We start from the raw sequence: 26,404 nt of genomic DNA on the forward strand, positions 1-26,404 counted from the left end.
CAAAGACAGAGGCCCTTGAGGGCTGCTCATTTCCTCAGCTCCCCTGAGCTATGTAAGGTGCCCACTCAGCCCACCTCGAAGGGAAGGTGGCCAAGCTCACACCCCAGATCAGCCTGCCTCAAAATCCTGTGCTCGCCGGGGAGGCCCTAGGCAGCACACGGTTCCCATGGCCAGGCCGAGAGTCAAAGCAACTTCACGCCCCAGCACCCACACGCCACCGGCTTGACTTCAGAGGGCTTTGTATTCCTCCTCTGGAAGGAGGGGTGCCTGCGGGGGCAGTAGGCACCATGCCGGCACATGGGGAGCACTCAGCCTGGGCACTGGGCCACACCATGCTCCCAGTCGCTGCCTCCAGCAGGATTTCCCCTGGGGAGTGGACTCCTAGCCCTGTGCCCCACCCAGGCCAGGAGTCTTGCTTGGGGGCCCGGACTCCCCAGCTGCCAACAACACCCTCACCATAGGGCTGTATATCCCGGGCTGCCTGGTCTGAGCATGGCAGTCCCTGGGTCAAGTGGTGGCACCCAGGCTGGTAAGGGAAGGAGTCAGGCAGACGGGACCCATGAGGCACCAGGACCCGAGGCCTGTCTGGACTCCAGCCTCATGTAGCCACATAGTCCAAGTTTTTAGAAGAAATGGGAAATCTGCACCATTATATAAATATTCAGATTTTAAAATATTGATGTCTAATTTACATTTAAAAAAAAAAAAACCAGCAGACCTGTGGGCCACAAATTTGTACACTCCATTTGCTGCCACCCAGTTCATCCATGGGCCCAGCCTCTCCCACCTCCGTACCCCACCGAGGGGCAGGGAAAGCCAGCCACGCACACACAGGACCCACATCAGAGGGACGAAAGCCCACCAAAGCTGGTGTTCCCTGATCATGCCACAGTGCTGCCTACCTGGGGGCTACGTGCAGGCAGCCCCCAACCTGGCTACGCTTCCCACAGAACCTGCCTCCTGTGGAACTTGCTGACTGGGCTGCCCACATGGGGTGGGGCAGGGGAGTCCACATTTTGCCAGTGGGGTGGCTATGGGTTCTGGGCAAAATGCAGAGGAGTTTCGGAGCAGGCTACACACTGGCTGTGGAGCTCTGAAGAGGACACTTCATCTCCTTGAGCCACAGTTTCCTCATGTCAATAAAATAGGATTTATAAGCTGTAAAGAGTATCTGGCATAGACAGTAAGCTCATGTGCACACACGCTAGCTCCTGACGCCCCACGCTTTCTTACTTTATACAGCGCCTGAGCCCTGTACACATGTCTTCCATGGACTGGAACATGGGTTTCTGGGGCTCCTGAGAGCCCAGCACAGTGCCAAATCTCAGGTGGGCACAGCGAGGGGAAAAGGGAGAAAACAACAGGCCCGGCAGATGCTGCGCCTGCCCCAGGCCCTTCCTTTTCTGGACACCTTCTGTGTGCCTGGCCCTGAGCTGGGTGCTGTCACGCTGAGAAGGCAGGTGTGGTCCCTGCCCTTGAGGTTCTAGAGTCTCGAGACCCGGGCTCCTCTGGGCCTTTGTCCACAGCACAACCCTCCCAGAAGCAGCAAGCTCACCAGCTCCTGCACCACAAGATTGTGGAACGCATCCCAGGGAAGGGGGCTGAGGGATGGGACTTGGGGGAGGAAGTTTGGGAAGGCTGCTTGGAAAAGGTGGCCATGAAAAAAGCCCCAAAAAGCAAAGTTGAGAAGGCCTGGGGAGAGGCCTAAAGCCTCCAGACCCCATGTGGGGCAGAAGAGCAGCTCGGGTGGGCTGGCTGCGTCTGTTGGCCCCAGAGGTGGTGGTTGTGATCTTGGCTGGAGCCACAGGGACCAAGATCAGACTCCCAAGTGGAAGCCAAGCTTCCTCTCCTGAGCCCTCCTAACACTCACCCCCTCCCTGCTCCATCCAGCTGTGCTCTGGGCCTTTGCATTTGCTGCTCCCTCTCCCCCTTATGTTCCTTCCCCAGCCATCTCCTTGGCTCCTTCCCTCACCTCCAGGGCTTGGCATAAATGCTACTTTCTCAGAAAGACGCACCCCACATCCCCTCTCTGACACTCTGAACCCTTTACCTGTTTTTTTCCTGCGCATTTATCATCTTTTCACAATACTATTTACTGTATTTACGGCCCCATGTGAGCTGCTCCAGCCCTGCAGACCTGTAGTTGGCAGGCTGTATTGGAGGGCCCGGGGGGAACCGTTACTGCCTCCCGAGAAACCACAACCTTCTCTGATGAGGCCACACGATTCTTCCAGGGTTCCCCAGGTGGACACGTGCCTCAGGCCTGGCCAATCAGAACCGGCCATCACTGGGACTGGCTGACAGGCACATGATCCAAGCCGGACCAGCAAACGCCAATCCCAGGGCTTTTGCTGAAATGACTGGGAAAGAAACCCTCTTTGTGCCCTGGGGCTGCCGAGCCCACTCGGGAGGGAGGCCCACACCAAGGATTGCAGGGACTAGTGAGGGGCATGGCCAAATCCCTGGCAGCGATGTTTAAGCCCCTCGATCCACCCATGCCGAAGGCCAATAGAAAGCCCTAGACTTTTATGTTATGGAAGCCAATAATTTCCTTATTGCTGGAGCTAGTTGAAGGCAGGTTTGCATTATATGTGTCTGGCTCGGTCTCCAAGTAATCAGGGTCCACCCCGTGGGAGTGGCCGAGGGACCCAAGCTGGGAGCTGGGCTCACTGCTCACTGAACCACTACCACTCCCAGGCCCCTGCCTGGCTCTGGCCTGGTGTCTGGAGGCGGCTGGTGCTCCCAGGAGGGGCTGGCTGCAGGGCCCTCCTCTCCTCTGGCCCATGGGGAGCCTACCACCATTTGAGGGAAGAAGAACAGGCCTCAGGCAGGGCCACGCTGGGTTCCCATTCGTTCCTAATTCTTTCCTTCCCCACCACCCTCCAAAAGTGTGATTTCAGAGCCACCAAGACACACAACCAAACCAGTGCCCCAGTGGGGCACGGTGGGGGTGGAGTGGGCCCCGGGGCTCGTCAGCTGCATGACCTTGGGCACAGCCGCCTCCTCGGATCCTCTTATCTACAGCCCAGGGAGTTGCCCAACGCCCTCTTGGGCTCCAACACTTTATGACTCTGTGAAACACCCCAGCTGGCTCCGCAGGCCCAACCAAGGGCATTCCAGAGGTGCAGGCCCAGCCCCTGTGTGTTCTGGCGGGGCCCACCCCAGACCTGGAGCCCCACATGCCCTCTTCTGTGCTGCTGTGCCAGGGGGGCCCCAGGGCAGGCACCCCCATGGGGTCAGCCAGCCAGAGCCCAGATCAAGGCCGACGGTCGCGACTGCCCCCAACCTCCAAGAGGGCGAGGGACAGAGAGGAAGGTGCACTGCAGGCCACAGGTCCCCTCAGCATTTCCAAACCACCAGGCCTCCCCTGGTGACAAAGGGTGACTCCCTGATCTGGGCAGGACGTGGTGCCCACCACCTGGGCCCGGAATGCCCACGGGCAGGGAAAGACGGCCATGCCATCTATTTGAACGTGGGGCAATGTGCTGCTATTCAAATGGGGGAATTAGTGATGAATGGGGGAAATTGTTCCTCCCTCTGTCCCGTCTCCAGAAGGAGACAAAAACCCCTTTTACCTCGGCAAACAATGCCCTTATGTGGGCGCCAGCATGCCCCACAGCCCGCACAAGCCTGGCTCTGTGCAAGCCGCCAATCGCCACACCGGCTGTGGGGCCTCGGCCAGCGGCCCCCTCTCGCGGCGGGCACCCCTGGGGAAGGCGGGAAGGTACGCCGTCCCCGGGACGGGACCCTAGCACAGCAGCCTGCCTGGGACCAGCCGCGCCTCCCGCCTTCCAAGACGTGGTCACAGCAGCCACCAGGCAGGGGACAGGAGGGGCATCAATAATTCACACGCGAGAGATGAGCCGGGGCTGAGGGATGTGGACACCGGGGCGGGGGCCCCGCCGAGCCCTTCCTCCTCCCTGGCTGCAGCGGCTCTGGGCTGCCTCTGCTCGGAATTGGGGAGGTGCACCTCACCAGGACGGGCTCCCCGCCTGTGCTGACAAAGGCCAGTGGCCTGGGCCGTGTTTACACGACGCATAGTTCCCAGACTCCTGGCCGACTACCCAGATCGTCCTCTTGGAAGGTGGGCGGGGCCCGGGGGTCAAGTGGGGGACACTGGGGAGGTGGGTGAGGCAGTGGCCCTGGGATCCCAGGCCCAGCACGCTGGTGGACGGGGCCACACTGGGCCCCTTCCCCACGGCCTGAGGCCCACGGCGCCACCTGCCGCCAGGTCTGCCTGCTGCCCCACGCCCCTCCCAAGCAGCCCTGCGCCCTGTGCCCGCAGTTCAGACTGCCTGGCCAGGCCCCCACCTCGGCCTCCACGTGAGGCCATCCGGTTTCCACTCCTGCCTCCCAGGCCACTGCCCCGTGACCCTGGCACCTCGACTCCACAGCGCCCACTGTCTCTGCGCAGATGAGCGCAGCGGGCACTCCCGCTGGGACAGAATGCGACCCATTTCTTACCCGGGGCCCTCGGAGTCTAGAACTGCGCTGTCCAATGAAATGTGAGCCACACGTGAAATTTTACACTTTCTAGTAGCCACATTTAAAAAGAGTAAAAAAAAAACAGGTGAAATGAATTTTAATAATATATTTTATTTAACCCAAAACATCCAAAATATTTTCATTTCCACATGTAATCAAACTATAAAAAATAAAATTAGGATATTTCACGTTCTTTTTTCACACTGCGTCTTTGAGACTCAATGTGTATTTTACACGTACAGCACACCTCAATTTGCAAAAACCCTTTACAAGTGCTCCACAGTGACGTGGCCAGTGGCTACAGTATTCGACAGTGCAGACCTAGGTTTTAGTTGCCCCTAAAGCTGGAATCATTTCTCTCAGTGTAGGGACCCTCGGGTCCTGGCCCCGAGAGAGGTGTCCCAGCTGGAGGTGAGAGTCTAGGTCTCGGGGCAGGTGGCCACCCACCAGTGCACCAAGCTGGAAGCGGAGTGGCAGCGGTGTCACCCACCTTTGGAGAGACAACAAGGCTGCGTTAGGCCCTGGGCTTCGCAGCCTCCTCATGGTGACATCGGTAAGGAACTGGGAGCCCGAGAGAGCGCTCAGGGGACCCAGTCACATGACAGTGAGTGGCAGCGTCCACACGGGCCTGATGCCCATGTTTGCAGGCCTCCTGGGAAGAGCAATGACTCGGAGGCCGTCTCCTCTCTAGGCCTTGCTCGGCCCAGCTTACTGTGGGGCAGCTCCCCTCCTGGAGCCCCTCCACCAACCACACGGCCACTCATTGCCAGGGCATGCACAGGCTGGATACAGGCCGCTGGTCTGTCCTCCCAGGCCAGACCTTCTCCTTGGCCCCACCCCCAGGGCCGAGGGTAGGCAGCAAGAAATAAAAGCTAAGTTGGTGTGCAAAGCCCAGGCAGCGGTGCCCACCCCCCACCCCAGACACTTCATGCGTTCTGAAAGCAAACAGCTGCGGCAGGCCACCTTGTGCAAGTGAGTCACGGGGCGGGCACCTGGGTGCCTGCACGTGGCATCCGAGGGCCCCCCGCAGGCCCTTGGCCAGCCCTGCAGGAAGCTGGTCTGGGTTTGTGCAGCCCAGTCATTCGGTCAGGGCGATGCCGCTAACGAGGACACAGCCACTTCCTGGTTCCTGGGAAAGCTGCCCTGAGACAGACTTGGGGCAGTCCTCTCTCCTGCACGCCCCCTCGCCCTCAGCCTCTGCCCCAGGACAGCACGGCCGACCTCCCCAGAGGGTCAATAAGGACTTGGGGTCTACGTGTGTCCGGGAAGGGGAGGGGAGGGGTATCGACCTCCCCAATGGCCCAGGGGGGACAGGGAGCCAATAGCCCCCAGCTAATCTTCCAGGGGTGGGGGGATTGGGGGGCTTCTCCCACTCCCTTTCTTGGCAGATGCACCTCACCTCCTCAGGCCCAGGAGTTTATCCTGCCCTCGTGTCTTGTTGGGATTCAGGGGGTCTGTGGTGCCCAAGACCCCAGCAGCCTGGACAAGGCCAGGGCTGTGCAGGCCCTGCCTGCTCCCGGGACAAAGGGATCCCTCGGTGCTGTCTCCCAGCCTCTCACCCCTCGGCGGGCCGGGAGCAGGACAGCCCAGCATCGTGTGCAGCCTGCAGCCCAGCTGGTGAGAGACACTCTCCTGGGACCCGGGATGGCCAGGGCGGCCCACAGCCAACCCCAGGAGCTGCTCGAAGCCCCAGCTCTGAGATCCTGGGGAGAAGGGGAGGGCAGGAGGCTGCTGCCTCTCCATCCACTGTGGATGTTCGGAGCCTTGAATGCGGGCAAAGCGCTCTTGCCCTCGAGGGAGGGGACGTGTGACCTGGGCCAGGGACTCAGCCCAGACCTGGGTTCTAGCCCGGCCTTGGAGACGCAGGGGCAGGGGCACGGACAGGATGGGAGGGGGACAGGAGGCTCAGGCTAAAAGCTCCCTTCAGGAAAAGCAGGAAGGGAAGATAACAAACGGCAGGTACACTCAGGAAAAGATGTCCAAGACCAACAGCCATTAGGGAAATGAAAACTGAAAGCGAAGTGAGACACCACCTCATGCCCACGAGCATGGCTGTCATTGAAAAGACAGAACAGAACCAAAACAGAAAACATCAAGTGGTGGGTGAAGGAAGACCAAGGAGAAACTGAAACCCTCATGTGTTGCTGGTGGGGACGTAAAGTGGTGCAGCCACTATGGAAAACAGTTTGGTTGTTCCTCAGAAGGTTAAATTTAGAATTAGCATATGACCCAGCGATTCCACTTGCAGGTGCACGCCACAAGCACTGAGACAGATACTTGTACGCCGACTGCAGCCACCATTCCCAACAGCCAAAAGGCAGAGACAATCCAAGTAAAACGTGGTGACTCACACCACAGAATATTGCTCAGCTGTGAAAAGGAGCCAAGTTCTGGTGCACGCCACCCCATGGACGGACCTCGAAAACACGATGCTAAGTCAAAGAAGCCAGACACAAAAGGACAAATTCCGCAGGTTTCCACATATATGAAATTATCTAGAAAAATCCAAGTTGTTGAGACAGAAAAAAAGATTAGAGGCTACAAGGGGTGGGGGGCGGGAAGTTACTGCTTCTTGGGCACAGATGAAAACTTTTGGAAATAGACAGTGGTGATGGCAGCACAACATTGTGAACATAATCAAGGCCACTGAATTGTATACACTCACAAGTGGTTAATGTGGCAATTTTGTTTGTTTGTTTGCTAACCTGGAGTGGAGAACCATTTTTAGGAGTGATAAACATCTGTTGGCAACACCAAGTTATTTCCTGGCACAAGAGAGACTCCAGGATAAAATGGCAACACTTTATAATACACATATTTTACCACAATAGAGAAAATGATACAGAGGCTCACTGCAGGACCCCCGCAGAGGCTGTCCCAGGCAGGCTGCGGGAAGGGGCCGCGGTTCTCCCTCTGCGTGATGGTGACCCGGACTGAGAACGGCCAGGGGTGTCCTGCCCACGGGGAATCGGCTCTGTGGTCCCTGGTGGGACAGGGCTGCTCTGACCCGGGACAGCACGTGGAGGGCACCACCCGGGGGGGGACACCAGCAGCAGCCGAGGCACAATGCTCCCACCTGCTCCCGTCTCCTGGGACACTCCCCACGGCCCGCAGGGACACACTGCTGCCGGGGCTCCTTCCCCGGGACAGCAGCACCAAGCCGCGGCTGCCCACTCAGCTCCCGCCAGCGGGAGAGCTTGGGTCTGGGGTTGGCCAGGATGTCGGGCAACTCAGGGTCCCTCCACAGGCCCTGGCACCTCTGGGTGGGGGGCGGGACAGGAACTCTGGGGGGACCAGGACAAGCGATGAGTGCCTGGAACCTTCCAAAGAAGCAGGATTCCAGGGAGTGGAGAGCAGAAGCCAGGAGCACGGGCAAGAGCTCAGTGGGCAGAGGGAGCTGAGAGAGACCCCAACACACCAGGAGACGGGACTGCAAGAAGAGGGGCTGGTGTGGGGTTCCCAGGATCTGATTGGGTGGGGGGGCGAGGTGGCCCCAGGTCCGCGAACCCTGACCTCTGGCCTGCAGCACAGCCCCCCGCATCAGCCTGGCCCCCTGGGAGGAAACACTCCCAGAGGTACCAGGTGCCAAGTCCTCTGCAATGCCAGGCACATGCTGAGCCCTGCCCGGCCTCATCGAACCCTCCAGCAGCCTGGTGAGGTGACGGAGGCCTGGGAGGGCTGGTGACAGGCCTGAGGCACCACCGCAAGGACGGTGAGGCAGGGAAAGGCAGTGCCGCTGGAGGAATCACGGCCTGGGCGTGCGAGCCACACTCCTGCTGCCCGGCTGCCCCCACCGTCTGCTTACACGGGGCTCCTGAGGCCGCCAGCCTGGCCGCACTACTGACGGAAGCCAGGGCTCAGAGAGGGTGAGCAACATGACAGGGGCACCCAGCCGGGCGAGGGCAGGCCAGGACCACTTGGGAGACCCCCAGCAGAGTGGGTGCGGGGACCCGCCTGCAGGGAGGTGTGTCAAGACCCCAGGCCTTCAGAGGTGGCCGGACCTCTCTGTCTGTCCTCCTGGAACTGCGGCACGACAGGACCCTCATCAGACAGCCTGGCCGTGGCCTCCCTGCCCTGTCTCTCCCGGCTGGAGCTTGGGGTGGAGGGAACTTCTGGAAGGACATGACCCGGAACACCCCACCCCGGCATTCAGCATCTCCTCCCTTCCCAGCTGCCTCCTGACATGCGGCCTGAGCCTCCCAGACTTGCTTGGCCATGTTCTGTCCACCCACCTCCGTCCAGCCCTTCTGAGCGCCTACTCACCGCAGAGCTGCCCGTGACAATGAAAAACAGGGACTTCCGTGTCCTTCCACAGGGGTGGCCAGAATGGTCTGGGCAAGTCACTTCCCCCTCGGAGACACATGTCCTCCCCCAGAGAGCAGGAGGGACCAGGGTCTGAGCTCACAGTGGGAGCCAACTGGCCGCCAGTTTGGGGCTGGGCACGCAGGGCGCTCGGGAACTGGACCTCCGACCCCCAGGAGGACCGCACAAGCTTTAAAGACGTCACTGGACCGCACTTGGTGACAGGGAAAGGTAAATGAGGTAGCCCGAGGGAAAAAAGATGGCAGCAGCACTACTAGATCCCATTTGGGTTTTTTTTTTGTTTGTTTTTTTAAGAAAATGAAGCTTTGATTATATGTATAGGCTGAGAAAAATATGCCCCAAATGTTGGCATTTAAAATTTGCTTCATTTTTCTGCTCCTCTATTTTTTCTGTCTTCTACAATGAATATACTACTCATGAAGTAAGGAGGGCAGATAAGACATGTCTACAAAAACACAGCTCCTGCCCTCAAAAAGCTCTCGGACTGGCGGGGACCCCATGTGCCTGCCCCTCTCCCGGAAGGCAGGGAGCAGCCTCATCTTGTTTAGATTGAACAAAGAGCCCCTGGTCGTGCCAAAGGTGGAGGGCAGGACCCCACTGCCTCTGTCCAGCCTTGCAATGTGGTGGCAGCGCTGGAGGGGTGCAAGCCGGGCAGGGGCCCCGAACTTTCTGGTCTGCAGGCCCTGGAGGAAGGGGGGCACCGCTGGAAGTCCAGAGGGGTCAGGGTCTGGCAACAGGCCGAGGAAGGAGAGGCTGCCTCATCCAAGAGGGGCAAATGAAAGGCCCCTGCTCGCCCCAGGACACCGCACAGCTCCTGCCGGGAAACCCCCCACTCCCCATCCTGTTTGGGAAGGAGGAAGCAGCAGGACACGGGTGTGAGCAGGGCTCTCAGCTCTGCACTGGTGCTGGCTTCCTGTCCGCTCGGGAGGTGAGTAATGTCCGCTTCCCACCCCCAGGCATCCCTTCCGGAGGCCAGGTCTCACACTTCCCGCTTGGGGAGGGGCAGAGCAGGAGGCTGTGCAGCACAGCCAGGGGACGTGGAAGGGGTGGGTGCTCGCCTGCTGCAGCCAGGCCCCCGACAGCCATGTATCCCCTGCCCTCCTCTTTCCCCTTTCCATTCATTCGACAAACGTTCCCCCAGTGCCTGCTCTGAGCCAGGTCCCGCACTGGGCGCCAGGGTGCTGGCCCTCGGGAAACTTCCAGTATCCAGCAAAGAAAAGGACATTGAACAGATAACCTCACTGATGTCGGTGTAATTACAGGCTGACTTGCTGTTCAGCCCCAAGTCAACGCCAGACCACAGGGTCTCTGGAGAAAGCCTCAGCAGCTGGCCTCTCCCAGTCTTCCCCTCTCCACCCCAAAGGGCAGCCCCTGGGCCAGAAGGTTTTTTTGTAGGCACCTAGGACATATACAGAGCTCTGCTTGGACCCAAAAGAGAGTCCAAAGCTGCAGCCAAGACACAGCCAAGGGTCTGCAGGGGCCATGGCCCGTGGGTGGGCAGGGGGCAGCGGCAGGAGCCAGCTCAGCTCGCGGAAGGCGTCCAGAAGCCACAGGAAGAGCCTCCTGTGGAAGAGGGGAGAGGAGCGCCCTGCCTCTCCCTGAGCCTCAGTTTCCTCCCCCAGAGATGGGCAGGAGCAGGGTCCTCTCACAAGCGGCAGCTACAACCTCAAATGAGAAATGCCTACCCCGGGCCTGCGTGAGTGGTGCGCCCAGGCCAAGGGTCGGCTGCTGTGATGTTAGGGACCCTGGAAGGGGACCTGAGCAATGGAGGGGCGAGAGGAAGACTTGCAGGAGGCAGCAGGATCAGGGCACAGTGAGCTGGGTCTCTGCAACTAACACACTCTTGGTGAATTCAGCTCTTGCGCTCAGCCTCTTGGGCACGGGACCAACCCTGCCAAGGCCAGCCTTCATCTGCCTTTAAAATTAGGAAAAGAAGAAGAGCCCAACAAATGCAAGAGGTTTAAGTCTGTTCTGGCTGCCTGGCTCTCTGAAATGCAGTTCCAGGCTGCACCAGTGGTCAGCACATCAGCAGGGCCTCGGGTGTCCCCACACCTTCTGGCTGAGCGAAAAGACCCAGGGACCTCAGGAACAAATAGCCCGGCATGTCCCCATAAGGGGTGGACCTGTGTCCCCGCTGGATGCCATGCTCAGGGACAGGTCTTGACAAACGTTTGTTCATTTATTCCTTCAGGCACCTAGAACACCACTGGGGATACAGCAGAGACCAAGACCGACAAGGTCAGCCCTGGGACTAGCGGGGGCCTCGGACCCCCGTCTTCCCAACTCGCTGCCTGCATGGAGGACTGAGGGCCAGAGGCCGCACCAGGTCAACCCAGGGGGTCGGTGGGGCCGGGGATGAAGGCATACGAGCAGGAGAGGAGGACAGCAGGGCAGGGCCCACCGGAGCCACCTGCTCGACCTCCCCCACCCCCGCCCAGAAGCCCCTGCCTCTCTGCCACTGATAGACGCACTCATGGGAGACGGATCTCTGCTCATGCCCGCACCATGAGCACCTTCAGAGAGGAGGAGCTGGCTGCACATAGCCGGGGGCGGATGGGGACTCCAGGCTGGGTCGTGCCCAGCCTAGCCCAAAGCCTTTGGGACACCCTGCTCTGGGCAGATCCCGCAGGCACCAGAAGGAGCAACAGGGCCCAGGGCAGCCGGCTGGACCCCCTCAAGGCCTGCGAGCCCCTGTTCTGGGCCCAGGGCGGCCTCTGGCTGGCATGTCAGCCCACTGTCTCCAGACACAGCCGCTGATCAGATAATTGAATGGACGGCATAACAGTCAACGCCCTCTTCCCCGTGTCCAGGGCTGGCTGCCAGCCCTGCCCCGAGGAGCTCCTGGCGCTGTCAGCAGGCCGGCCGGCCTCAGCCCCCGCACCCGCGGTTCCCTCTGGAGCCACTTCGTCCTTGTGGTCAGCCAACTTCGAGGGAGTCCTGCGCCCCACAGAGAACACACCTTCTGCTGCCTGATCCCGAAATTGCCCCAGGAAGTGTCTCTGACACAGATGGTTGTGACGACCAACAACACGACACAGCTTCTTGGGGAAGGTGAACCTGTATTCAGTGCCACCATTCTGTTTTAGTTTATTCGTTGTTTTTTTTTTTTTTAATTTTCTGGATCCTTCTTGGGAAGGTGTAACTGGCAGCCCCTGGCTGAGCTCTGCAGGCAGGGCTCTCAACCAGCTCAAATGGGGCAGGAGGTGAGCTGTTGGGCACCGCCCAGCCCCAGAGCCCCCGTGGGAACGCTGGTGGGTGGTGCGGGCCTGGGAGCTGCAGCACGAGGGGGTCGCGCTGACCTCACGAGGCACCAAGGCACAAAAGCCTTTTCTTTCCCAGCAGCCTCGCACCCCACTCCTCCCAGAACCACTCCCTGGGCTCCCCGGGGCCACCTCCAGCTGCCTCCAGGCTGGGTCTCCTCCCAGACAAAGCCGGATTCAGGCCTGGGAAGGCAGGCGCCCGGCTTCTGCCATGGAGACGAACTTTGACCCAAACTGCAAGGCTCCTGCTCCTTATTTACTCTTTAAGGCTAACCCGTTTCACAGAGTTAACATTACACCCCTTTTCAACCCTGCACCTCCCTCCCGCATTCCAGGCTGCGACCTTCGACCCCTCCTAATTGCCGGCTGTACACCCCAGTTCTCTCGAGGCCCCGCTCCCGCTCACCCCCCACCCCCGATCACCTCCTCCCTGGAAATCACAAGACCACAAGTGCCACCCCATGCCCACAACCGTGACAAACCGGGGCCAACGCCCAGCCATGCCACCCGGGGGGGACTCTGGGCTGGACCTCGGGGGGCCTCAGATCTGACCTGACCTCAGCTCTCCCACCCCCAAGAAGAAAGCCCCAAGAAGAAAGCTGGAGGGGCTGCCTGGTGAGGCCCCCTGCCCCCTGCACTCCAGGGGGCCCAGGGCAGAGACCAGACCTTGCCTTTGGTTTGAGGGATGGGGGTCACATGTGGGCACCCACACCTCACCCAGTCATTTGTTCCCGCTGCTGGGCAGGTACATTCTCAACCTTCCCAGACCTGAATCACATGATCGCTTCCAAACCTGCATCTCAAACGCCCTTGAGCATCAGGGCGAACAAACGGGCCTGACGCCCCCTCAGGCTGCCAGTCCCAATGAGAACATCCACTTATCCTTGCATGAAGCCAACGTGCTCTCCCTGGAACCAGGGAGACGGTGACAACCAGCAGGGGCACTGGGAGCCCTGAGGTGGACACGCCCACCAGACCCTCTCCCCAGACGCCACACGGTGTCCCTCCACGGACGCGAGGCGGCGACGGATGGGGCCTCTGGCCTCGGGCCCCCTGGGCCTCGTGGTTGAACACAGCCCCTTCCGCTGTGGCCGCCCAGGGGCACTCACCGTCCTCTTGGCTGTGGAGGTTCTGGGGGCTCCGCATCCTCTCGTCCTGGCTGGGGCTCAGGCTGGAGGCCAGGTGCGGGTCAGCTGACATCCATGTGGCGTCGTTCATATCAAAATCCTCACTGCTCACCGAAGTCTCATCCTGAGCAGGGACAGAGAAGGCAGGCGTTCAACGGGGATGGGCTCGCACCAGGCCCAGGGCAGCCCATGGGTGAACCCCAGGGCCTGCGAGCATTTGGAAGCACCCGAAACCTGGCAGCGGGGGCTGGGTGGCACTTCCTCTGCCCCCTGTGGAAGCAGCTGGGGCTCTGGTTCCTGTCGGAAACCAGGGCTGAGGCCGGCCGGCCAGCGCTGCCTGTAATTGAAGACAATTACGAAGCCTTGCATCCTGGAGGGGTGGATGGTAGGACCTGGCTCTTACCCTCGTGAGCCAAGGTTGAAGTATGTGCTAGAAGCAAGGGCCTCCTGCTTCCCGCCCCCTGCCCACAGCCCGGGGGAGGGGGCTCACATACAAGGGGCCAGCGGGCCAGGGTGGGCAGGGGGGCAGCCTGGGCACCGACAAGGTCAAGCTGACTGCCCCCACTGGGCCTGACGCCCTGACTCCCACGGAGCATGCATGGAATTCCTTTCTCCCACTCCCCCAGCCCAGAGGACATTTCTGTCTTCCTCCTTCCTAACGTTTGCTGAGCTTCAAAAGATATGCTCTTGGGCAGCTTCCAGAACTGAAAAGGCCAGCCCAGAAGTGTAGAGAAGGAAGGGGGGCTGGGGGCAGGCAAGGGTTGGATCAGACCGCAAGAGGGGTTCAGCTCAAGGGCCTGGGGGGCCGCCAAGGCCTTCCAAACAGCCGGACGGCCTGCTGGAGAGGACCACGCCTGCCTCCTTCCCCCTCTCTGGCTTCAGCCAGCCCTTGGCCAGTCAACTGGGAACCCCCGGGGCGGGGCCCCTTGGATCTAGCCCTTGGGCAGGAAGGGACCCCACCTCCTCCCAGCCGCTTTCAGGAGCAGCAAGCAACTGTGTTTGGGAGCTGGCTGTAAAATGTAAGAAAGATGACCCCAGCAGCTCCCACCTCCCCAGCTCTGGCCTCGCCACCCTCCCCCCCTCACCACCAGAAGATCCAATCGCCTCTGTGAGGCCCCAGTTCGGACCCCCACCCCCCAAGCCGAGCCTCCAGGGCCCCCGTGCAGACATCTCCTTTACAGTGAGCAAACAGGGGTGGTTTGAACTTTCTTTGCTGCTGCCCCCCCACCCCCCGGCAGGCACAGCTGCACCCTCAGTGCTCCGGACGCAGCGGGGCTGTCCTCTACCCCCTCCCCCACCACGCCGGGCTGGCAGGGAATTTCCCGGAATTTGCAGCTTCTGTGCAGCACCCTCTGTGGCTGAATCCAGAGGACACGGGCTGGGCCACCACGCAGGCCTGCCCAGCTCAGGGGTCCCCGCGCAGCACACGCAGCACCCTGGGGGACCAAGCCCACGTCCTCTGCACACAGGTACCTGCACATACACTCCGTCTTCCTCCCACAGGCCACCCTGCTCTGCAAACACAGCACATCCATCCACCCACTGCCCGCCTTCGGTGAAAACACGCTCACTCACACCCACACAGACTGTGTTCTCACACCCTGAAGGACACACACACGTTCTAAAGGTTCTCTCTGCAGAAAGGGTACACAGGACAAGACTCCCCTCTACACTAACTCAATAGAACCAGGGAGAGAAGGGGCTGGCGGGGTGGGGGGGTCCTTGCAGGCACGGGGTCAGCAGCTCTCCACTCCTCCCGGCTGGTCCTGCCCACCCAGGTGCTGGGAAACAGTGATGGGTCATTCTCGCTTGAGCCCCTGGGCCCACTTGGCTGCCCAGGGCGTGACGGGAAACCATGGCTGAAGGAGGAAGGCCTTTTCCTGGCTCTGGGGTATTGTCGGAACACTCGAAATTTAAAAGACCTGACACTGAATTAACATTTGGAAGGACCAAATCATTCAAAAAGGAATTACTGAACGCCTACTGTGTACCAAGCACCTTTCTAGGTGCCGGGCAATGTGGCTGTGGACAAGACAAAGGCCTGGCCTTCATGGTGCTCACCGGCCAGTGAGGGGGATGGACAAGCAGCAGAAAATCCCATAATGTCTGGTGGCAGTGAGGGTGTCAAAGCAAAGCAGAGTAAGGGGGAAAGTGACGTGCTTTTGCCAGGGATGGGAGAGGAGGGCCTTGCTGGCCAGGGGACCCTGAGCACAGGCCTGTGGGAAGCCGGGGAGGGCTCTGGGTGGTGTCTTCCTAGGGTGTGGGCTAGGCATGGGCAACCCAAGTCGAGCACTTGCTGGTGGGTTCAAGGAGCAGCAAGAAAGCCACTGGGGGTGGGGTGGGTGAGCTGGGTACAGTGGAGGGAGAGGTCGGAGCCCCCCAGGGGTGGCCCCTCCCGGGTGCATATGCCCTGAGCTGGGCTGTACCTACCACCTCTGGCTCAGAGAAAGGCTTGCACAGGGGGTGTACTGCGAAGCTCCCAGCGGCTCCCCGAGGAGCAGGAAAAAGTCAGAACTGCTGGGTGCAGCACTGAGGGCTCACACACTCTGGCCTCACTCAGCGAGTTTAAACTAACAACGAGAGAAGCCAGAGTTTTTCAGGCACCATAAGCTCCACCTGGAACATCTCATTTCCCTGGCCCATGAGGTAGGTATAATTATCAGCCCCATTCCACAGGTGAGGAAACCATTAGGTTAAGGCACGTGCCCAAGCTCGTGCATTACAAGTGGCAGAGCCGGATCTGTGCAGCCCCAGGGGGCCCAAACCCGCCCTCCTGCCTGCCTGCGAGCCCTTGCTCCCACCGTCACTCTCACTGGACGGCCACGCTGCTGCCACGCTCCACGGTCCAGATCCCAAACGTGATCCCCGCCCTCTCCTTCAGCCCCGGCTCATTCTCCATGTTTCCCCTTCTTAAACAATCCGTCTGCCTGTTCCATGCGTCAGGCACCCGTCCCTTAGCCGGAGCATGTCGATGTGTTGTGGGTCTATGCCCTGTCTTTCCCTCAGAACCCCTGAGGTCCTTCCAAGAGTGGTGTCCAGGCTGTAGGTTCTGGGAATCCCCCATGAGGCCAGGGAGACTTGCTGAGTCAACTGGATTGGCCGGCATGATGCTAGGGTTTAATGATGACGCCGCATTAATTTAACAATTAAGGGCTCTGGTCCCATTGCGCACACTTCTTGAACAGAGGCCATGTGAAACCCTGGACCCCGGCTGGTGGCGGGCAGGCAGGCCCGTGGTGGCATGCTGCCTTGCAAAGCCCCCTCCTACAGCTGTGGGCCACCCACGCCCCGCCCAGGGCTTCTGTGGCTCCAGATGACACCCCCTCTGCCCACCGTGCTGGTGCAGATGGGGAGAGGGGGGCTATTTCACGCTGATGTCACGACTACCTGACCCCAGCCGCCACACACTCGGAGCTTCCCAGCAAGGGTTTTAGGCGATGTCCCCATGCCAGGCCTCTCTCCAGATGTGGTCCCTGCCCCTCAGAGACCTGCGCCAGCTGTCCAAGGCACCCGGCCTGAGGCGGAGCTGGGCTCTGGACCCAGGCCATCTGTGCCCAGAGCCCTCACCACAGTGCCACCACACCACACACCCTTCAGACAAAAGAACCGGATCCCTCAACAGCACAGCGCCTCGGGACGGGCCAGAGGGAGCTCGCGGGTGATAAAGCTGTGTTTAACACACACCCTCATGGCACTCGCTTGCTGGCTCTTCAATGGTCTGACACATTTATTCAGATCTACTATTTGCATGTGCTAGGGATGGAGATGACCAAGGCAGGCCCTTCCCTCGGGAAAGGGACCAGCTAAAAATTCCGGCCCACTTGTAACTGCAGAGAGAGGGGCTGTGGGACCCCCTTCTAATTATCTAACTGAACCCCAGTTGTGTGAAACATGATTCTATCCAAGATTTTTTACACCATGGCTGCTATAGTGATTTTTTAAAAGTGAACAAATCAAGTCTATCAAACCTAACATTTCAAAGAAACTAGTACATTTCAATCAAACATAGACATCTTCAACACCCACGCTTTCACAGGTTGACTTGGGAAAGAAACCTTCCCAAGACCCCTTTGCAACCCACCTGCCAGAGTACAGCCCCCGGCTATTCCTGGGAGCCGAGCCCCCCACCACCAACCCCAGCTGCAGAGGGGCTAGGGTAATAGCAGTCACCCTCCCTCACCCTGAGCCGACTGCTGGGGATCCCGGCTAACCACAGAGGCAGTCGTCAGCACACACAGTTCAGAACCCATCGAAGACTGTGCAGAGGGGACAACACACCCGCAGCCTGAGGGGCCTGCACGAAGCGGCTTGGACAGGTCTGCGGGTCCCAGGCTGGCACGCCTCACTTTTCCCTTCAGGAATCTCGAGGGAATTTGATCCATTCATTTCTGCCTTTCTGTAAACAAACTTCAATGAAACTATCATTAGAAAATAAAGTCTAGGCGGCCCGGACCCCAGAAGACTGGCCGGCCACCTGCATCCGGACCCCTCTCGCCTCTGCCCTCAGCACCCTGAAGCCTGAGGCCTTGCCCACCTGGTGATAAAAGTCCATCGTACATTTGACACCAAAGGGCCTGTGCCACAGGAGGTCGCAGGGTGACAGGGCCGGCTGCCCTCCTGAAAAGAAAGCTCAAGAGGCAGGAGGGCAGGCGGGGAGCCCACAGCCAGCTCCCGGGACACACCCCAATCTAGGAACCTGACTCTGGGCAGAGCTCCGAGAGGAGCTGACCAAACCCTCCCTGCTCTTATCTTCAGTCCAAAATTCACTGGCAGGTTCAGTTTCTCTCCACCCAAGTCCCGAGGCCCTTCCTCTCTGCAGACACCAACCACTGCCCAGCCCAGGAGGAGAAAACCGGAGAGCGCGGGGGAAATGGTCGAAACGCGCCTGTCTCCATGGCTGGTAACCACAGGCAGGTGCTATCAATAACCTGATTAGTTTACAACTGGGGTCAATTTCTCTGGAACTGGGTTCCTGGTGTCTCTGAAGTCCAGCCATTTGCATCCTCCAGGATGGGCGGGATCCTGGGGTGTGCCTCACAATATTTTCCAGGCCCTTTCTGAGAGCTGTAATTCTATCTGTACCGTTTGCTTCGGGAAAGAGGAGGAGGAGGATTTGTGGAGAGTTTAGTGCAATTGTGAGCCATAAGCCCTGATCAGGAGCCCTGGGTGTGTGTTTCAGAGGAGGGTGGGGGTGGGGGTGTAAGGGGGGGAGTCTCTGGGCCAGGCAGGAAGCAGACCCCTTTCTGGTCAGCCCCCGGGTCTGTTTTAGGGGAGGCTGCAGCTGCTGCTGGCAGGAACACCAGGCTCAGGCAGTTGCCCCAGCACCACCTCAGCCCAGAGAGGGCAGCACCAAGATGTCGAAAGTGAAGCAGGTTCTCAGCTCGCGGGCGGGTGCCTCCTTCTGGTGCACCTGCTGCCCCTTCCAGGCCCTGGAAATTCTTCAACACGAGGCGATTCTTCTCTGTCTCCATGTCAGCGAGCATTTCACACACAGCCCTCGGAGCATGCCAGGGAGGTACTGAACCGCATTTGACCCCAACTTAACCACTTCGGTTCATCAGATGGCTTATTAATGGAAGACAAAAAACCCACAGGTTCTCAAGCAACATGGGTTCAGATCCCTGTTGTGCAGGGACTGCCCAGATGAAATCTTTGGGTGGGTCTGAGCCATAAATGTGGCCAAGGCTGCTGCTTCATGCTCTACCCCAAGCCCACCTGACCACCGGGGAGGAGGCCAGCCTTCTGGGACACGCCCTGCACAATTCCACTCCTTCCTGCTAATATGCCTCCTCTGCTTACTAGTCACACAGGCACAAGCTCTTCTGGGAAACGTGAAGTGGGGAGGGCTGAGACACGGCCAATCGCCGACCACATTTTAGGTATTCTCTCTCTCACACGCAAACACACGCACATTGTCTCACACACCGAGTGTCTGCCAGACAGAAATGCATGCACATATCCATGGGGATGCTCTGTTGTCCCTGCCGTAATGGACGCCTGGATGCTGGGAGTGAGCATTTTCAACACCTTCCCACTAGTGTAGCGAGTGTAAAACGGGCTTTTGTTTCCTAAGCAAAGGCAACTGGCTGTTTTCCCAGCACTCCTCAGCACGAGGGCCTCACTATACCCCCACTCTCTGCCGTGAACGGAGAGTCTCTTTACAAGGAGCCCAGGCAGAAAAGCCTCTTCCAGCCAAAGGGAGGGCTGGAGGGGAACCACTGTGAGCAAGACTTTCCTTCCAAGAAAAGGACCCAGACAAGACAAAAAAGTTCTTGAGCAACTCAGGGGCGTTCCAGCTCCACATGGCCACAGGAGAAGTTCCCCCATGTCCGTCTTCTGGGAGGAAGGTTCTGGCATGCTGAGCAGCCTCAGGTCACCCAGCCATGGGGGCAGTGGGTGTAGGAGGAGGTGCTATTCTAAAACCCTGCCCTGTAAAGCAAGCCCAGCCTGGCCGGGATTAGACAGGGGCTTCACATCATTCAAGGGCCCATTTAGGTCCTAATGACTTTCCAGCGAAGGGGGTAATTTTCTACCTGGGGGCTGAACGACCATTGGGGCTGGGGCCAGAAACAGGCCTTTCCCCCTGACTAATGAACCCACAACTCAGAAATGTATTTTTCAGGGTCAGGACAGGGGCCTGTTCACATCATGGAGACGATGCTCCCCACAGTCCTCACATGTCCAGAGTTGTGGGAATCGAGAGCCATGAAACACCCCTCTCCACCCCCCAGCTGGGCTGGCAGACTGGCCAGGGTTTCTAGCTGATTCTGGGATAAGTAGGGCTTTACCTCGGGGGAGAGGCTATTTCAAGCCACCATCCTCCTCAGAAACAGGAGAAAATCACAGCGTACAAACACCATTTCAGGTGAAATCAGGAGGTTATTAACCTCCCCTCAGAGCAGACAGAAAGAAAAATCAATGTTTTAGAGGGGGGGGAAGGTTCCATTTGAATTAATGGGTTTGTGGCTTCTCCATTGATCTGCGCCTCTTCACACTTTCTTTTTGTGCTTTTGTGCTCTCCGGGAGGAGGGAGGGAGAGAGAGGGGAGTGGGGAGGAGGGGGCGGGCCTCCCGATAAGGAAAAGGACGGTCTAACCTTAACCTTTCTCCAGGAATAATGCTAATTAGCGAGGCTTAATGAGAACTTCCCCCAGGAAGCGCGGCCCCGGTGAGGACGACGGGACTCGGGCAAGCGCAGCTCAGCTCTAGAGGAGAGTAGGGAGGGGGGGTCACTCCTGAATCCAAACAGCTGGAATAAAAATGCGGCTTGCACTCTCCACCCCACCCCCACGCCTAAAGTGGCCGGCCCTTGAAGACGTGGTGGAGGACGGACAGCAGCGGGCTGAGGTGTAAATCCAACTTAACCCCGGCGCGCGCCCTCACTCCGCCCAGCTGCCCCCCGCCCCATGTGTCCTCTTCATTGAGGTGTGCCCCTTCGCCAGGGGTCGCCAACGCCCGCGGCTTCTGCTTGGACGGTCCACCTGAGCAGGGCACCCGGTCCCTTCCGGGGAGGGACAGGGGCCTGCAGAAGTGGGCTCAACTCTGCAAACCGCGTCCCAACTCCCCGCGCCACGGCAGAACCCCTCCCTGCCACTCAACGCTTCCCGTCCTCACATCCCCAAACACAGTCCACTTCCCTTCTCCCCGCGGCGGCGGCGGCGGCGGCGGCGGCTGCAACTCCGAGCCCAGCTCCCGCCCCGCCGCCTGCGAATGCTTCCTTCCCCGGGACGCGGAGCCGAGCCCGCTGCAAACAGTGTGGCCGCCGCACAATACCGCGGCGCGGCGCACACAATCACCGCCCCCCACGACCGGCGGCGCGCACGGCCCGGGAGTGGGGTGCGCCCAGCAGCGCCAGGCACTTAGAGCCAGGCACACCCCTTTGGCACCCCGCGGTCCCCCGGAGTGCAGCCTGCGCCCCCTCCCCCCACTCACTCACACTCGGACACACTCACCCGCCCCCCGCCCGGCGCCCCAGCCCACTCCTCCGAGGGCGCAGCCACTCCCCCGCGCCCCTCTCCTCAGCCCCGGCGCAGGAAACTCCCCCCCGCGTCCCCCTCTCCGGAACCCCCTCAACCCCCCGCCCCACTAACCGCATCTCAACGGCCGGCGGCGGCGGGAGGAGGGGGGCGGCGGCCGGGGGCCCGGAAACGGCCCGATCGCGGGGATCCGGGCCGGACTCCGTACCTGAGCGGGCGGCGAGGCGGAGACAAGCGGTCGGGCTCGGCGAGTGAGCCGGGCGGGCGGCGGTGACAGCCCCACAGCTCCAGCTGCTGCTGCTGCTGCCGCCGCGGCCGCCCGGGGAGAGGGGCTGGCACCGCCGCGGCGCGTCACTGCCCGGCCCGGGGGCGGGGGTGGCCAAGGGGAGGGCCCAGGCGAGCGGCGGCGGCAGCGGCGGCGGCGCCGCAGCCGGGAGGGAGGAAGGAGGAGGGGGGCACCGGGCACGGGGAGGCGGGGGAGGGGGGCGGGACCGGGCACGGGGCGGGGGCCGGGGGGAGGGGAGCGCCGGGAGAGCGCACGCAGGGGGAGTAGGAGGAGCAGAAGGACGAGGTGGAGGGGCGGGCAGGAGGGAGGAGTGGGCACGGGGGAGGGGGAGAGAGGAAAAGGAGGCACCCAGGGAGAGGAGAAAGGAGGGGGGGTGGTGAAGAGAAAGAGGGAGGGGGCGCCGAGCCAGGTAGGGGGTGGGGGTGGGGGTGGGGGGTGAGGGCAGGCAGGACGCGCCGCCGAGCGCTCGGGGGAAGAGCGCTCTTAAGGGGAAAGCGCTTCCAAGACGAGCAGTGCTGGGGGCTGTGCCCGGGAAAGGAGGCGGTGGGGTCAGTGCCCGCCTCTTGCTCCCGAAGGCCGCGATGTTTGGGTCCGAGCGGTGGGGGCGGGGCACACGGCGAGCCCTCCGCGCTCAGGCCCAGAGAGGAAGACTTGGCCCAAAGAAAGTGACTCAGGCACCGTCAGGACCTCTCCCCGCCCCGGGGCCTTCGGGCAGCCCTCTTCCTCCGCGCGTCTCCAGGTTTCCCGGGGCCGCGGGTCCTCGCTGGGCGGGGCTGCCTGGGCAGGGGTCCGGCCCCGGGTGGTCAGAGCAAGATCCTGAGCTGGGGAAGCCAGGCACGTGGCCGGCTCTCTGCCGCACCCCCCGCCCCCACCTCAGGGCCCCCCTTTTCTTGATCAAGTTCAAGCTCGGGCTCCTCGGCGCACTGCCCATCCGCTGCCCCTCCCCTCACCCTTCCTCCATTCCGCACCGTCTCGCCTCCTCACTCTTCCTTTGTCTCTTTCCCACCACTTAGTTTACACCCTCCCCTGCTCTCCCTCCCCACGGCGGGCACCTTAGAGTCCAGGCTGCGCTCACCTGTTCGACCCAAATGTTTCGGCGATCCAGAGCGCCTGCCGGCTCCCGGCAGCCCCACCCCGTTTGTTGTGCTCCTCCAGACCCCGCGGTGCCGGCTCCTAGGGGCGCGCAAGCTTCAGTTGTAAAGTAATGGGATGATATCTGGAATGATGCTCCGTCCTAGATTTGAGAGCGCGCTGTCGGCGGAGACGCAGCATCCGAGGCGGGAGAAGACAACGCGGATCCGAGACCAGGGCTCGGGGCAAACAGATCTCGGCCGCCTGGGGTGCGGGTGAGGAAGGGATGGGGCGTCGCGGGTGGGGGGCCCTGGATCGCGGAGCCACCTCAGACTCGGCCTGAAACGTGACATACTCGTCCCCAAACTGCAGAATTACAGTGGGACAGGGAAGACGGGTCCGAGGGAAAGGGGCGCAGGTATCTGCCCTCTCAATCCACACCCTCTGTCACAACAAATCAGCCTCAGAAAAAGCTTGTGCTATAACAGGGATGGAGAGGCACCCTCATGGAATTCTGTGGGGAGATGTCCAAAAAAAACAAACCAACAACAAAAAGCGATTCCACCTCCTGGTTCCTCTGGTCGCGTCAGAAGAGGAAGGGCAATTCTACTGATTTCTCTATGCGACAACTCATTCGCAGGGCAACCAGCAGAGAGGAGAAAACGAGACAGTCACCGCGATTGTTTGCAGTTTTGAAACAGACTGCCTTTAACCCTCCAACTTTTTTTCTGTAAAATCCTTTTTCTTTCTTCCCCTGAAAGCTTTGCATTGTAACAACCAAGGTAAGCAAGGCTCCCTCTACAGGTGGGAGTTGGAAGTACAACACCATAGGTTCGGAGCTCAGTATTCAGCCTTTAGAAAAATGAAAGGATGACAACACATCAAATTAAGGACAGACTTCCTTCCGTGCACATGCTGAAGATTTTACTGTCGATATAAAACTATAAATTATTGTGGTAGAATATGTATAACAAAAAATTTGCCATTTTAACCATTTTTAAAGTTGTCTAATCCAGTGGCATTAATTATATTCACAATGTTGTGCAACCATCACTATTGTCTATTTCCAAAACTTTTTCATCACCCAAACAGACACTCTACTCATTTAGTAATAACTCCCCGTTTTCCTATTCCCCAGCCCCCCGGAACCTCTAATCTTTCTGTCTCTATGAATTTGCTTATTCTAGTTACTTCATATACATGAAATCATATTTGTTCCTTTGTGCCTGGCTTCTTTACTAAGCATCATGTCTTCTCGGTTCATCCATGTTGTAGCATGTATGGGAATTTCATTCCTTTTTATAGCTGAATAATATTCCATTGTGTTATTTATCCATTGTGAACAGTGCAGCTATGAACACTCATGGACAAGTATCTGTCTGAGTCCCTGTTTTAATTTTTTTTTTTACTATATACCTGGGAGTGGAATTACTGGGTCATATGGTGATAGGTAAATAGTACTATGTTTAACTTTTTCAGGAACACCAAAGTGTTTTCCACAGTGACTGCACTATTTTACATTCCCACCAGAAATGTATGAGGGTTCCAATTTCTCCACATCCTCAGCAACACTTGTTATTTCTTATATAAAATATATTTTTAAAATATTTTCATAGCCATATTTTTCATAGCTGTGAAGTGGTATCTCACTGTGGTTTTGATTTGCATTTCCCTAATGACTAATGGCACTGAACATCTTTTTATGTGCTTATTGGCCATTTTTATCTCTTCTTTGGAGTAATGTCTAGTCAAGCCCTTTATCCATTTTTAATTGCATTATTTGACTTTTGGTTAAGTTGTAGGAGTTCTTTATATATTCTAGATATTAAACCCTTATCAGATATGGTTTCCAAATATTTCCTCCCATTCCGTGGGTTGTACACTTTCTTTTTAAAAAAGGGTATAAACATGTTACTTATTAGTACCTTTTATTCCTGAAACCAAATGTGTTTCAAACCAATTCACTCTCCCCAGTTTTCTCTGTTAGGTTTTCCCTTCTCATCCTCTGTGATGCAGGATAGTTCCGCAGCTTCATTACTTGAACATGGCACACAGTTGGTGCCTAGTCATGATTTTTAGAATGAATTAGTGGCTACCACTTTTCAGTTCATCTAGGGAAATGTAGACATTGACGACATGGGAACAGCCCTTTCTCACACTGCAAATGAGATCATTCAGGCCCCAGATTTCCCATCTCTTCCCACCACATTTCTAGAGACCTTTGACTTCTCCTGGCCTGAGTCATTATTTTGCAGGGGTGTTGGACATCTGGGCTTGAAATACAAGGCCAAATCCAACTTAAGTTCAAAGGTGGAACTGAACGCAGATAACCCACCTCCTCTCTGGCTAATAAAAGAGAGCTAGTACTGCCCAGAAGGGCAAAGCAATGATTTTTTTTGAGGCATGAAATGTGAACTCATTTACCATCACGGAGATAAAACAGACCCAGCCCCACTCGCTCCACAGAAGGCAGCATTCAGGAGCCCTGGAGAAACCAGGCTGCCAGCAGCACCGTGAGTTAGGCGAGTGCTCATGGACACTGACGCTGACACCCGCAGAGAGCTCCCAGATCCTTATCCCTGCAGGAGCTGCCACTCCTCGAGTAACCTTGTATAGGCTGCTTTCAGCGTCCTTGTGTGTCTGAACAACTCCCTCAGTCCTTAAAGTGGCCACAGCACAGGCCCCAACAAGGAATCGGGTGACCTAGTTTCTTGACGACCAATTCTCCCACTGACGTCTCCCTCTTCCTGCCCCAGTCTGGTGAGAGGCCACGCAGAGAGAGCTGTCCCTTCTATCTGCTAAAGAGGACAATACTGCCTTAATACGGCTTCCAGGCTCTGGAAACTGTGGGTGCTTTTGTAAACAGACGATGGGCAAGACGTGCTCTGTGGGGCAGCAAACCCCTCCAGACAGCTTCCTATGTGAAGTAAGCCTGCCCCGCCAGTGGAGCCTCAGCAGTAAGACCCAGGAGCTTGCTATTTATTATTAGGAAAAACAGGAGCTGAGCCTGACCAATGCCGAGCCGTTCAAGCATCTCCATGCATTTGAAAGCCCATTTATCCCCACAAATTACTTACTCATGACAAAGGGGGAAGTGTACCTGTACAATGGAAAGATCTGGCAGACATCCCCCACCACCCCGACCATGCAGTCAAATTCAGCAGCCCCCAAAGTGGGGCCTCCTGACACCATATCGCTCACCTCCGGAAAGAGGCCGTAAGAGGACACAGCCTACCTGTGTCGCGTTCTTCCCCAGGGCATGTTCTCCCCCAAATGCTTAACCTGAATCTGATCATGAGGAAACCACCAGACAAGAAATCCAGAATAAGAGACATTCCACAACACAACTGTCCCAGACCCTTCAAAAATTCACTGCCACCAATTTGATTGTTCTAAAGAGACATAACTGAATGCAATGAGTGAACTTGATTGGATCCTGGAGACAAGGAATGAGATGGAGAAAGGGGCTGGGGGAGACAGGTGCTAGGGGAAGACAGGGGGTGGGGAAGAAGAAGGAGGTGGAAGGGAGGTGGGGGGAGGCAGAGTGGGCTCTGGGCTGGGTGGACAGGAAAGACCCCTCCCAGGAGGAAGCCAACCAGTGCCCTAAACCCAGACGGGGGAAGTTGACAGGCAGAGGGAACAGCTGGTGCAAAGGCCCGGAGGGAACGGGCTTGGCATGTTTGAGGAACAGAAAGGCAACCAGTGTGGCCAGAGCACTGTGTGTGTGTGTATGTGTGTGTGTGTGTGTGTGTGTGTGTGTAACAGGGCATGCAGAATCTTGTACACCATGGCGAGGTGTGTAGATTGTATCTTAAGAGGGAGAGGATGTGATATGAATTACGCTTTTAGATCGGGGAAGATGAGATTGTAAGGGGGC

General features: G+C 58.5%; 1 protein-coding gene across 5 annotated transcripts in view; it reads right to left on the reverse strand.

Moving 5' to 3' along the window:
* Positions 1 to 26,404, reverse strand: part of NOL4L (nucleolar protein 4 like) — a 119,710-nt gene that overhangs the window by 15,571 nt on the left and 77,735 nt on the right. For 2 of the 5 annotated variants that reach the window (XM_037811054.1, XM_037811053.1), the window contains exon 5: positions 13,178 to 13,319. In XM_037811054.1, coding sequence (XP_037666982.1) covers positions 13,178 to 13,319 — 142 coding nt within the window. Of the gene's footprint in view, positions 1 to 13,177; positions 13,320 to 17,375; positions 17,603 to 17,729; positions 21,054 to 21,378; positions 21,451 to 26,404 lie in introns of those variants that run through there. The other 3 variants (XM_037811055.1, XM_037811056.1, XM_037811057.1) reach the window with 3 other exon arrangements.

The sequence above is a fragment of the Choloepus didactylus genome, chromosome 19 (assembly GCF_015220235.1).
Source record: "Choloepus didactylus isolate mChoDid1 chromosome 19, mChoDid1.pri, whole genome shotgun sequence".
NCBI lineage: Eukaryota > Metazoa > Chordata > Mammalia > Pilosa > Megalonychidae > Choloepus > Choloepus didactylus.